Source organism: Dipodomys spectabilis, unplaced genomic scaffold (assembly GCF_019054845.1).
Source record: "Dipodomys spectabilis isolate Male_0828 unplaced genomic scaffold, ASM1905484v1 ptg000261l, whole genome shotgun sequence".
Classification (NCBI taxonomy): Eukaryota; Metazoa; Chordata; class Mammalia; order Rodentia; family Heteromyidae; genus Dipodomys; species Dipodomys spectabilis.
In genome coordinates, this window is record NW_024870938.1 from 535,871 (window position 1) to 549,435 (window position 13,565).

The following is a 13,565-nucleotide window of genomic DNA, read 5'->3' on the forward strand; positions in this document are numbered from 1 at the left end:
CTGTGATTCAAGTGTGCTAGCGTTGAGCAAAACAAATGCTCAGGAATAGCACCCAGGCCCCAAGTTCAAGTCCCAGGACCAGCACCAGAGTCCCCACATGAGGGGCTGGAGGCCCCTCGCCACGCTCACGGCGGCCCCTGCACAACGCTCTGGTGGTGCCCGCCCGCCCGTCACTTCAGGAGCCCTGCTTCCCCTCATGCTGTCCCCAGGAGACGCTCAGAAAGGTTAAGGAGAAGTGAAGGCAATTTAACATCGTTGGGTTCAGAAAAACTGCAAGTGCTCAAGCTCATGAGGGCAGATTCCACTCAAAGCCACACTGTCCACAAACACATTTTCAGTTCAGTTTTTATTAGTAGGAAACAAGAAGTCCAACTAACTGGTAATTTCCAGTGATGTATGATCTCAGTGAAATGGCTCAGCCACTGACGTCAGCTTCAGGTTGGAGGCGTGGAAGAGGGCTTTCCTTGGCTTGCATGCCAGCTAGGTGGCAGAGGGGGCTCAAAGGTGAAGAGTGTCTTCTCGCCTTGGGAGGGACTGCAGGACGTGGCGCTGGAGCTTGCTTATTTCCACAGCTCCCCAAGTGGCCTCTGCACGGCTCTGAGGATGGCATCCTCAGAGAGCGCGCAGATTTCCTGATGGATGTCCTCAATGCTTTTGGAAGCATCAACCACCTGTTCAGCAGAGGGTACAGGAAAAAAGACCCTCTGGCCACCTTCCTCTGCCAGGGTGGTGAGGGCCCTGAACCCCGTCACAGGAGTGCGGTCTGCACCGCTGCCACCGACACAGAAGGAAGACCAGGTGCAGCTGCCCGCCGTGCCCCGAGCCAGCCGTGACTGTCCCTCAGTTGACAAGTGAGAAAAAGGTGCCGGCTTCCTCAGGGCGGCTGCCCCCGTCCCCGAACCCTGCTTCCAGAAGGGAGCTATACTGTGGGACCTGCTCAGGAGTTGAAGGCTGTCCTAACTCAGCTGTGCTGCCTGTGCCTTGTGGAGAATCAGAACAGGTAGAAATCTCAATACCAGAAGAAAGCCAGGTGAGGAAATCAGAGGTACATGCCAGTGCTGGGGCCTGAACTCAGGGCCTGGCGCTGTCCCTCAGCTCTTTAGCTCAAGGCGAGCGCTCCCACCTGAGCCACAGCACCACTTCTGGCTCTTTCTGCTTATGTGGTGCTGAGGAGTCGAACCCAGGGCCTCATGCATGTGAGGCGAGTGGTCTACCACTGAGCTGCCTTCCCAGCCTGCCAGTGCTTAGATATCTCTTCTGCTGTGCACCTGGGGCGGCCCTCAGCTCTGTGGGGCTAAGACCCTTTCCAGCACATTTTGGAAAATCTCCCAGGGCTAAGGCACATGGAGTCTAAGCATCGCTTAGGGCTGTGACCCTATGTGAAGGAAAATACTTCCTCACGTGTACCAACGCCAGCCCCTGCTCAGACCCTCCAGGATGGCATCTGGGCCTGCTCACCGCTCGAGAAAATGAGCATTTCAAGGGGAAGGGCACGGTCAACTGATTTTGTTTTTCTTGTGTTGGTCCTGGCCTTGAACTCAGGGTCTAGGCACTATCCCTGAGCTTTCTTTGCTCAAGCCTGGCATTCTACCACTTCAGCAGTTCAGCTGTACTCCAGCCTTTTGATAGTTAATTGGCGTTAAGAGTCTCATAGACGTTTCGGCTTAGGCTGGCTATGAACTGTGATTTCAACCTTTTTAGAACAGTTAGGATTACAGGTGTGCGCAACCAGTGCCTAGCCTGTTATCTGTTCTAAAACATAAGCTGCAAAGCTTATGAGCAAAGATACTACAGACACAGTGTCTACAAAGAGCCTGGGGCCAGCTCTGCGGGAGCTCACGAGACAGGGTCTGCTGTGGGCAGCCGGTATGCAGGGAAGAGCTGGAGTCGTGGCGAGAACAAGGCATGGAAAGGGGCGGCGCCCACGTGCCTGGGGAGAAGGGAGGGTGAGGCTGAGGTCAAAGAACCAACTAGAAGCAGCAGCACCAAAGGGAGGCCCGGTACGGGCACTGGTGAGCGCCAGGCTACGGTCACCACAGCCTGTGGGGCGCCACGTACAGGGTGGGGATAGTCCAGCCGTGACTCTGCAGCAGCCCTGGATGGCACTGGCCAGGGGCCAGCAGGAACAGTGTGTTCTGTAGACTGAAAGGGCAGTAAGACAAGTCTGAGAACTGACCCCTCCTGACAGCATGACCTGAACATGGGAACAATACCTAAGCACTTCTGCGATAAGAAGGATGGAAGGCGAAGAGTGTGTGCAGTGGCTTGTAGGACTACACACTCCAAATGATGGCGGCTGTGGCTAAAGCCTTGCAGAGGACAAGATGGAGGAGTGGGCTGGGCCGATGTCTATGGAGGGACGCATGCAAGGAACTGCTCCTCCAACTCTGGCCCCAGACAAGGCACGAAGTCTCGATACTTTGAAGAACCACGGGGGATTAAGTTTGCCATCATGGGGCCGAGTGCCTTCATCCCTCCCCAGCTGCTGGGAAATGCACACTGGAAAACTAGCCTCCACCCATCTGTACAGGTAGACTGACCTTCCAGTTCAAGGTCGTGTCTCTCATGAGCTGCTGGAAACACTGCAGCGCCCGCTCCTGGGCAGCCCCGTTCTCGTACCGCTCGCGGCCAAACTCCCCCCTGGTTGCAGCCTCCCCCAGTTGTAACTGAAGGAACAGGATCAGGTCAGGTTTGGGAAGGCCCACATCCGGCTGCTTGCACCAATCCAAGGAAAAGTTCTGCCAACAAAGAACCCAACAGCAGGCAAAAACAAGCTGAGTGAGGTCTAATCTAAAAGTCGGGGCTGGGAAGGTGGCTCAGTGGTACAGAGCTTGCCTTGCATGCCTGAGGCCCTGGGTTTGATTCCTCAGCACCACATAAGCAAAAAGAAAAAAGCCGGAAGTGGTGCTGTGGCTCAAGTGGTAGAGCGTTAGCCTTGAGCTGAAGAGCTGAGGGACAGCGCCCAGAGTTCAGGCCCCACGACCGGAGCAAAAAAAAAAAAAAGTCATAAAAGTCATTTTTAGTGAGACACAAAGTACAGTTAGTGAGCATTTTTGTACAGCAGCGGCTTTTCCAATGGCGGGTCTCCCCTGCACCACCTGCTGGCTTCCCTGAGCGATTACCTTGTGTGTGAATGGTGTCCGTGCACGTGCACCAGCACCCGTACCACAGGGTGGGTAGCGGCCAGAGACCGCTCCAGACCTTCCCAGCAAGAAAGCACAACCCAGCCAAAGCTGCAGGCAGAGAGCAAATGGCACAAGACAGGCACTAGGCCCTGGCCATCCCCTTCCACCCACAGGTCTCCTGGGAAGAGCACTGCCGCCCGTCTGGCAGGGCTGTGCCAATCTCATGGCGTTCCCACTTACCAACCGGCTCAGGTCACTAAAAATGGTGCCCTCATTTCTGAAAAAAAGCTAGGCTAGAAAGCCCTCTCAGGACAAGGCACACACCGTGGTGAGGACACAGGGTCTGTGGAGTCAGCACACAGACATTAGGACGTCGGGAGACCACCTGGAAATACGCCCATAGCATGCTGATGTTTGCTTTGTCTTCTGTTTTTGTTGGTCGTGGGGCTTGAACTCGGGGCCTGGCGCTGTCCTTGCGCTCTTCAGCTCAAGGCGAGTGCTCTACCACTTGAGCCATAGCACCACTTCCGGTTTTCTGGTGGTTTATTGGAGGTAAGAATCTCACGGACTTTCCTGCCCGGGCTGGCTTTGAACTGTGATCCTCAGATCTCAGCCTCTTGAGTAGTTAGGATGACAGGCGTGAGCCACCAGTGCCCGGCTGCTGTCTTCTGAATGGTATAAAACCATACAAACCAAGTACTCCATTGGGAAGAGACTTCACATAATACAAGAGACAGAGGGCGGGTGCCTACTACCCTATCTACTGCAAGGCTGAGGGCTAGAGGGATGGCTCAAGTGCTAGAGGGCCAGCCAATGAATGAAAGCTCAGATACCAAGGCCAAGTCCCAGTCTCAGACAAAAAGGCTGGTCAGGAAAGCCTCCAAAAAGCTGGAAGTGGAACTGTAGCTCAAGTGGTAGACCACTAGTCTTGAGAGAAAAAGCTAATGGACAGTATCCAGTCCTGAGTTCAAACCACAGAATCAGTATCAAGGGAAAAAAGAAAAAAAAAAAAGGCCAATTAAAAGGCTATGTAGCCGGGCACCAGTGGCTCAGCCTGTCATCCCAGATACTCAGGAGACTGAGATCTGAGGATCATGGTTGAAAGCCAGCCCAGCCCAGAAAGTCCGTGAGACTCTTATCTCCAATTAACCACCAGAAAAAAATGGAAGTGGTGCTGTGGCTCAAGTGGTAGAGCACTCGCCTTGAGCTGAAGAGCTGAGGGATAGCGCCCAGGATCTGAGTTCAAGCTCACAACCAACAAAAAGAAAAGAAAAAAGACTATGTATGTATATATAGCCTCACACCTATAATCCTAAGATCTAAGGATTGTGGTTCAAAGCCAGTTTAGGTAGTTCAGGCATTGTGGATTGTGGTAGAGCACTAGCCTTGAGCAAAAGATCTCAGGGATAGCACCCAGACCTTTCAGTTCAAGTCCTAGGACTGACAAAAATAAAAAAGGGATTTTTCTTTCAACTAATCATCACCATGGGATGCTATCACAAAAAGACAAACACCACCTGCCTTTTGTTGAGAGGGCCAACACTCTTCAAATTAAGCTTGCAAAAATAAAAGGTTTTCATTTGGTGTTCGGGCTTGAACCCAGGACCCCACCTAGTAAGCAATGGGCCCCAAATAAACTGTACAATGTTAATGAAAGGAAAAGACAGGACTTTAACTGAATTCTGGTTCAATATAACTAAATATAAACAGGATGATCAAATAGCTTTTGAGAGAGCTGGGAAGTTTGTACTACTGCTTAATAACACTACAGAATGGACTGCTTTTTAGAGCCAGGCCCCAGAGGCTCAACCCTGTAAACCTAGCTATTTGAGAGGCTGAGATCTGAGGATCATGGTTAGAAGCCAGCCTGGGCAGAAAAGTCCACGACACTCTTATCTCCAATTAACCACTCAAAAAACTGGAAGTGGCCGGGTGCCGGTGGCTCACGCCTGTCATCCTAGCTACTCAGGAGGCTGAGATCTGAGGATCGCAGTTCAAAGCCAGCCTGGGCAGCAAAGTCCATGAGATTCTTATCTCCAATAAACCACTAGAAGACCAGAAGTGCCGCTGTGGCTCAAGCGGTAGAGTGTAGGGACAGCGCCCAAGGCCAGAGTTCAAGCCCCATGACAACAAAAACAAAAAACTGGAAGTGTAGCTGTGGCTCAAAGTGGTAGTGCGCTAGCCTTGAACGGAAGAGCTCAGGGACAGTGCCCAGGCCCTGAGTTTAAGCCCCACAACTGACAATAAATAAATAACTAAATAAATAACTGCTCTTTAAAGGTAAGAGTATGTTTCTAAAACGTTTTAAAAATGAGCACTGAAATATTCATAAAGAAGTGCTAGACTTCTCTGATGTGTCACAAAGGAACCAGAGGGTCCGTGAGGCTGGGGACTCCCATTTTCAAGTTTTAAAAATAGGAAGCAAGGGCTGGGAAGGTGGCTCAGTGGTAGAGCGCTTGCCTTGCATGCCTGAGGCCCTGGGTTCAATTCCTCAGCACTACATAAGCAAAAAGAAAAAAGCCGGAAGTGGTGCTGTAACTCAAGAGGTAGAGCGCTAGCCTTGGGCTGAAGAGCTGAGGGACAGCGCCCAGGCCCAGAGTTCAGGCCCCATGACCGGACCCCCAGTAAAAAAAGGAAGCAAGCTAGCCAATAGTGGCTCATGCCTATAATTGTAGCTATTCAGGAGGCTGAGATCTGAGGATCATGGTTCAAAGCTAGCCCAGGTAGAAAGGACTGTGAGACTCTTACCTCCAATTAACTACCAGAAAACCAGAAGTGGCGCTGTGGCTCAAGTGGTAGAGCGCTAACCTTGAGCTGAAGGCTCAGGGATGGTGCCCAGGCCCAGTTTAAGCCCCACGACCAACACACACAAAAAGAAGTAACTTGGAAGGTAGAGGCAGGCAGATCATCAGCGTGAGGCCAGTCCTGGCTACAGAGGAAGCCTGTGTCTCAAAAACCAAGACAAAAAATCAGAAAGGGCCAGCGCAGTCCAGTCCACCACTATGATACATTATGGAAGCTCCCTGGCACAGGGGACCAGTTCAGGAAAGTTCTACTTGTTCATGACATGTAGACACAAAGCAAGGCTATGAAAAAGCATACTGCCAACCAACCATCCTTGATGTGCAGTGAAACCACCCAAATAAAAGAAGCTGTATCTGTGAAGACACCTTGCATCCCCATAAGTCTTTCCTTATTGACCAATGGTTACACTTAAGAACTGTCTCCTTGGCCGGGCACCGGTGGTTCACACCTGTCATCCTAGCTACTCAGGAGGCTGAGATTTGAGGATCGCAGTTCAAAGCCAGCCTGGGCAGGAAAGTCCGTGAGACTCTCATCTCCAATAAATCAGACGAAAACCAGAAGTGGTGCTGTGGCTCAAGAGGTAGAACGCTCACCTTGAGCTGAAGAGCTGAGGGACAGCGCCCAGGCCCAGAGTTCAAGCCCTACCACCGACAAAAAAAAAAATTGTCTCCTCCAAGGAGGGGTGACTGTGCTTCCGTGTGGCAGCCGTCCCTGCGGGCTGCCAGGACCGCCCCTGGCCACACACCGGCCGCCCCCGTGGGCACCACAGCACTTACCTCCTTGGCACTCGTAAAGGCAACACCAGAAAACGCATATCTGTCCACAACAAGAGTCACACCTTGGCTCAACTTCTCTTTCATCAATGGCCTGAAAAACAGAATACTCCTGAGCCCCAGAACTAATTTGTATCTTGTTTCTTCATGCTCTAATTGTCCTAATGGTGCAATTCACGCATGCTTTTTTGTTTGGGGTTTTTTGTGTCCATTCTGGGGCTTCAACTCTGGGCCTGTCTCTCAGCTCTTTAGCTCAAGGCAAGCACTTGAGCCATAGCACCACTTCCAGTTTTCTGGTGGTTAATTGGAGATAAGCATATCTCGGACTTTCCTGCCAGAGCTGGCTTTGAACTGCAATCCTCAGATCTTAGCCTCCTGAGTAGCTAGGATTACAGGCATGAACCACTGGCGCAAAGCGCACATAATTTGTGTGTTTGTGTGTCTCAGCCGTGGGGCTTGAACTCTGGGCCTGTGTGCTGTCCCTCAGCTCTTCAGCTCAAGGCGAGTGCTCTACCACTTGAGCTCAAGCGCCACTTCTGGTTTTCTGGTGGCTTATTGGAGGTAAGAGTCTCAAGGACTTTCCTGCCATGGATGGCTTTGAACCACGATCCTCAGATCTCAGCTTCCAGAGTAAACAGGATTACAGGCGTGAGCCACCAGTGCCTGGCATGATTTTTTTTACACTGTATTTTCATTTAAAATAAGATGCACTGTATTTTTCCCTGGGCACTAGACTCCCAGCAGAACTCAGCAGGGCTAACCTCACTAAGCAGGGGCAAGCCCAGATAAAGCTGTAACAGAGGCGCCCTCAGCTGCTGACTCGAGGGGCTAGTCAGCACCCCACTTCCGCAGGCGGAGGCAGTGGAGGACAGGGAGTGGGACACCAGGAGCGGTCAGTGATGCTTCCATCTCAAGCCTGACCTTCAAGTACAAAGATGGACAGAGGTTAAGGATGTCCTCAACTACACAGCCTCCGCTATCATCCCCAAGGCACTGAAATCCAGATGTGCACACACGCCAACAGGCTAACAGCCCATCTCACTGGAAACCTTCCAGTGACAGACAAAACCGCAGTTGCCTGGCCTCTGAGCAAGGGGTAGAGGCCACGCAGAAATGGTCATAAAACCCACTTCATAGGACTAACTCACATGGGCCACAGACATAAATTTAAAGTACATCGTGCCAAAAGAAAACAAGAAGAGGGGCTGGGAAGGTGGCTCAGTGGTAGAGTGCTTGCCTCGCATGCATGAGGCCCTGGGTTCAATTCCTCAGCACCACATAAGCAGGAAAAAGCCAGAAGTAGTGCTGTGGCTCAGGGGTAGGGCACTAGCCTTGAGCTGAAGAGCTGAGGGACAGCACCCAGGCCCAGAGTTCAGGCCCCACGACCGACCAAAAACAAAAACAAAAAAAAACAAGAGTGCTTGCCTGGCATGCATGAGGCCCTGGGTTCGATTCCTCAACACCACATAAGCAGGAAAAAGCCAGAAGTAGTGCTGTGGCTCAGGGGTAGGGCACTAGCCTTGAGCTGAAGAGCTGAGGGACAGCACCCAGGTCCAGAGTTCAAGCCCCATGACTGACAAAACAACAACAACAAAAAAACAAGAGGCTGGGTGACAATGGCTCACACCCATAATCCCAGCTACTCAAGATGAGATCTGAGGCTCAAGGCTCAAAGCCAGCCCAGACAGAAACGTCTGTGAGACTCATCTCCTACTAACCACTAAAATTCAGAAGTGGAGCTGTGACTCATGTGATAGAGCACTAGCCTTAAGCACAAATGCTCAAGGACAGTGCCAGGCCCAGAGTTCAAGCCCCAGGACTAACAAGATATAGAAAAGTCTAATGGACTTTCCTGCCTGGGCTGGCTTGGAACCCTAACCTTCAGATTTCAGCCTCCTGAATAACTAGGACTACAGGCATGAGCCTGTTCCAGTATCAGTACTGCATACTGTACAGTCCAGTATACTACCCCTGTATCAGTACCCAGCTAAAATAAAAAAATCTCAAGATACTGGGCTGGGAATGTGGCTTAGTGGTAGAGCGCTTGCCCCACATGCATGAAGCCCTGGGTTTGATTCTTCAGCACCACATACACAGAAAAGCTAAAAGTGGCACTGTGGCTCAAGTGGTAGAGTGCTAGCCTTAAGCAAAAGAAGCTCAGGGACAGTGCCTAGGCCCTGAGTTCAAGCCCCAGGACTGGCAAAAAATAAATTCTCAAGATGCAAGAATAGGAAAACAAACATTACTGAGGGGCGAAGTTCGTGACAGACCACTAATGAAAAAGAAGAACTCCAATAAAAATGGCCTTTAGCTGACACTTCATCCAAAATAAACAGATGGCAAATAAACATATAAACTTCTACGTTAATTAGAACGAGATGGCAAATAAACATATAAACTTCTACGTTAATTAGAACGAGAACCCAGGTGACAGGGACTGAGGTCCATGGTACTCCATTTCCAAATTGGCCAGCAAAATGCTGAGCTGGAGGCATGTCTCCAGTGGGTAGAGCAGGAACTACAGACAAGCAACTGACCGCATGAAGCCAGGGTCCAAGCCCCAGTGCAGGCCCATGTGCCATGTTCACACACATACAAACGAGATAAAATGCCACCATGCCCCTTGTAGATCGGCCAACATCTGGAAGCCAAGGGCCGGTGAGGATATGGGTTACACATAACTTGTGGGAATATAAAATACGCCACTTTGGAAGACTAAACACGCCATGCAATCCATCGATAGCTTTATTCATGATTGCAAAACCTTGGAACCAAGACATCCTTCAGTAGCTAAGTTATAAGCTGCACTCCAATGAAATACTAAGAAGCATTCAACAGAAATAAATTCTCAAGTGATGAAATGACATAAGAAAAATGAATACAAATCAGCTGGCAAATCAGCAACCTGCGCCAGGCAAGGTGGCTCACGCCTGAAATCCTAACTGCTCAAGAGGCTCAGATCTGAAGATGGAGGTCTGAAGCCAACCTAGGTAAGAGAGTCCATGACTCTTATCTCCAATTAACTACCAAAACAGCAGGAAGTGGAACTGAGGCTCAAGTGGTAGAGTACCAGCCTTGAGCTACCAAAGCTCAGAGACAGTGCGGTACCCAGGGCCTGAGTTCAAGCCCCAGGACTAGCAAAAAAAAAAGTTAAAAAGGCAGCAATCTGTGCAGAAGAGATGGACAGTGATGCAGACTAAGGTCTGACCACTATTTATAAAGTACAATCAGGCATATTCTCCTTTTCAAATTAAGACATCTGAGTCATATTACTTTTTTCAAAGCTCTCACAGAAAGTCAACAATTACCTCTATAAATTCTAGATGTATAAAATATTATAAAAATGGTCTCTTGTTCACCAAAAATGTGGAATGAGGAAAGCCACTCAATGCAAGACAAAGAACTAAGTCTGGAGACTAATGCAGAGAAGGGGAGGAAACGTACAGGAGCACAGGGAGCAGGTGAAATGCACCTCCCAACAACCTCTCCTGCTCCACAGGGTCTGCAGGCAGGCAGAAAGGTGTCCAGTGAACTGGATGGCATGATCCATTCATATTAAACAACATCCACACAAACTGGGAGCTGGTCTCACTCCTGTAACCTGGCCACTCTCCTAGGATATGAGGATCATGGTGCCAAGCCAGACAGGCAGGAAAGTCTGTGAATTATTATTATTTTTTGGCCAGTCCTGGGGCTTGAACTCAGGGCCTGGGCACTGTCCCTAAGCTTCTTTTGCTCAAGGCCAACACTCTACCACTTGAGCCACAGGGCCACTTCTGTTTTTTTCTGCTTATGTGGTACTGAGGAATCAAACTCAGGGCCTCACACTAGGCAAGCACTCTACCACTAAGACACATTCCTAGCCCCTCTGTGAATCTCTTATCTCCAATTTACCACCAAAAAGCCAGAAGTGGAGCTGGGCTCAAGTGATAGAGTGACAGCCTTGAGCAAAAACTAAGGGATATGAGCTTAGGGACTGGCTCAGATGGTATAATGCTAGCCCATAAGTCAAAGTTTCAGGTAATGAGTCTCGGTCTCAAACCAAAAAAAAAAAAAATTTTCATGCTAAGGGGGGAGTGCCCAGGCCCTGAGTTCAAGCCCCAGTACTGGAGCGCAGGCCCACAAAAACTACAAAAAACTACTACAGGAAGCCCCACATGCGTTATCTACTTATTGAAAGTGTAAACAAAATCATGTGAAAGGATACACCAGTCACTTGATACATAAAATATTAGTGGAGACAATATCTAGTATGATAAAAGGAGGTGAAGACGGTAAATGCTAATACTCTGATTTATGTTCCAATACTGGTTATCAACCCTAATGACACAAATAAATGGGAAGCTAGGTGTTGTGTCCTATGCACATGATCCCAGCACTTGAGGCTGAGACAAAAGAATTTAAAATTTCAGGCCAACCATACACAGCAAGATGCTATTTAAAAAAAAAATGTGTTTAAGCAGGGCACCAATGGCTCACGCCTGTAGTCCTAGCTACTCAAGAGGCTGAGATCTGAGAATCATGGTTCAAAGCCAGGCCAGGTAAAAATGAGGCTCTTATCCCCAGTCAACCTCCAGAAAACCAGAAGTGGAGCTGTGGCTCAAACTGGTAGAGTGCTAGCCTTGAGTGATAAAGCTCAGGGGCAGCGCCCAAGCCCTGAGTTCAAGTCCCATGACCGCCCCCCGCCCCCAAATGCTTAAGGAAGGAGGACACGCAGTGATTTTTCTCGCTGGAGGCTGTGGGGCTGCGCATCCTCGACTCACAGGGCTGCTGAGTGCTGAGCCCCTGGGCACTGGGCCACCCTCTCCCTTCCCTCCATCCTGCAGCACTCAGCCCTGGCCAGCTCGGGCAGGGGTCTGTGTTTACACTTGCTCCCAGCGGTTCGCGGAGAAAAGCAGGTGCACGGAGTGATCCTCCAGGTCACTTTTTCTTTCCAGGTAGGAACTCAGAAGTTTGCCAATTTCAGTTGATCTTTCTAGAACAAAGAAAAGCCTGCTCAAGTTAGGCTGCCCGTGTGAGTGAGCGCTCGGCTGACGCCCAATTTCTCACTCAGGATTCATTCTGCCAGATCCCCAGAGGCCACGTCCTTTGGAGTGGCCTGGGGCGGCGGCCACACCGGGGAGAGGCCGGGGCTGGGGGCGGCGGCCACACCGGGGAGAGGCCGGGGCTGGGGGCGGCGGCCACACCGGGGAGAGGCCGGGGCTGGGGGCGGCGGCCACACCGGGGAGAGGCCGGGGCTGGGGCGGCGGTCACGCCGGGGAGAGGCCGGGGCTGGGGGCGGCGGTCACGCCGGGGAGAGGCCGGGGCTGGGGGCGGCGGCCACGCCGGGGAGAGGCCGGGGCTGGGGCGGCGGCCACACCGGGGAGAGGCCGGGGCTGGGGGCGGCGGCCACACCGGGGAGAGGCCGGGCCTGGGGCGGCGGCCACGCCGGGGAGAGGCCGGGGCTGGGGGCGGCGGCCACACCGGGGAGAGGCCGGGGCTGGGGCGGCGGTCACGCCGGGGAGAAGCCGGGGCTGCGGGCGGCGGCCACACCGGGGAGAGGCCGGGGCTGGGGCGGCGGCCACACCGGGGAGAGGCCGGGGCTGGGGGCGGCGGCCACGCCGGGGAGAAGCCGGGGCTGGGGCGGCGGTCACGCCGGGGAGAGGCCGGGGCTGGGGCGGCGGCCACGCCGGGGAGAGGCCGGGGCTGGGGCGGCGGTCACGCCGGGGAGAGGCCGGGCCTGGGGCGGCGGCCACGCCGGGGAGAAGCCGGGGCTGGGGCGGCGGCCACACCGGGGAGAGGCCGGGGCTGGGGCGGCGGTCACGCCGGGGAGAGGCCGGGGCTGGGGCGGCGGCCACGCCGGGGAGAGGCCGGGGCTGGGGCGGCGGTCACGCCGGGGAGAGGCCGGGGCTGGGGCGGCGGCCACGCCGGGGAGAGGCCGGGGCTGGGGGCGGCGGTCACGCCGGGGAGAGGCCGGGGCTGGGGCGGCGGCCACGCCGGGGAGAGGCCGGGGCTGGGGCGGCGGGCTGGGGCGCGCGTCCGCGCGGGCTCTCCGCCAACCCCCTCTTGTTCCCGCTAGCCCGCGCCCCGCGCCCCGGCTGAACCCCGAGGGCCTCGGTGCGAAGCCCGCGCGGCTCTCGAGCGGCCGGGCGCCAGGGCTGAGCGGAACGGCGCGCGCGGCCCACGCCACGCACAGGGCGGCGGGCGGGGCGCGCGTGGCAACAGGGAGCCCGGGTCAGGGCGCAGCCGGGTGGCGAGAAACACGGCACGCGAACGCCAAGGCGGCGCCCGGGAGCCCTGCCGGCAGCCCGCCCGCCCGCCCCGCACGCCGCCCCGCACGTCCGCCCGCCCGCCGCCCCGCACGTCCGCCCGCCGCCCCGCACGTCCGCCCGCCGCCCCGCACGTCCGCCCGCCCGCCGCCCCGCACGTCCGCCCGCCGCCCCGCACGTCCGCCCGCCCGCCGCCCCGCACGTCCGCCCGCCGCCCCGCACGTCCGCCCGCCGCCCCGCGCACCAGGGAAGCGCAGCAGCTCGGCCCGGTGACCCGCGGCGCACAGCGCGGACACCAGCTTTCGGCCCTGCGTGCTCTTGCCCGCGCGGTCCACGCCCTCCAGCACGATCAGCGCCCCGCGGGGGCCCGCCATGGCGCCGGTCCGCCCGCGCCACCCGCGCCACTCCCGCCGGCGCCCGCGCCCGCGCCGGCGCCCGCGCCCGCGCCGCCGCCCGCTGCGATTGGCTGGGCTGGAAGGTCGTGGCCTGGCAGGGGTGTGGCCGGCGGAGGGCGAGATCCGCCTGGGCGTGTCCTACAGGGCGTGGTCTGAGGGACGGTGCCGCCCCTTCCGGGTCGGAAGCGCCGGCGGTCGACTCCCCCGCGCTGCCGCCGC

General features: G+C 54.6%; 1 protein-coding gene across 2 annotated transcripts; it reads right to left on the reverse strand.

The window, feature by feature from the left end:
• Window positions 1–328: 328 nt before the first annotated feature.
• On the reverse strand, window positions 329–13,357 carry Dtymk (deoxythymidylate kinase). 2 transcript variants are annotated; one of them, XM_042699660.1, is made up of 5 exons: window positions 13,196–13,357; window positions 11,570–11,678; window positions 6,707–6,797; window positions 2,541–2,738; window positions 329–671 (listed from the first exon to the last, which is right to left on the reverse strand). In XM_042699660.1, the coding sequence occupies exons 1-5, from the start codon at window positions 13,323–13,325 to the stop codon at window positions 561–563; spliced, it is 639 nt and encodes a 212-aa protein (XP_042555594.1). In that variant the 5' UTR covers window positions 13,326–13,357; the 3' UTR covers window positions 329–560. The 2 variants fall into 2 exon arrangements, with proteins under 2 accessions (XP_042555594.1, XP_042555595.1); XM_042699661.1 differs by lacking the exons at window positions 329–671; window positions 6,707–6,797 and having other exon boundaries at window positions 2,564–2,666.
• Window positions 13,358–13,565: the final 208 nt, after the last annotated feature.

What these genes read in the sequence shown, in the direction of transcription:
- Dtymk (XM_042699660.1), bottom strand. Translation starts at nt 13,325, where the DNA reads ATGGCGGGCCCCCGCGGGGCGCTGATCGTGCTGGAGGGCGTGGACCGC. An exon ending in GCGAACCGCTGGGAGCAAGT is followed by an intron (nt 6,798 to 11,569) that starts GTAAACACAGAC and finishes TCTGTTTTTCAG; the next exon opens with GCCATTGATGAAAGAGAAGT. An exon ending in ACACGACCTTGAACTGGAAG is followed by an intron (nt 672 to 2,540) that starts GTCAGTCTACCT and finishes TCTGCTGAACAG; the next exon opens with GTGGTTGATGCTTCCAAAAG.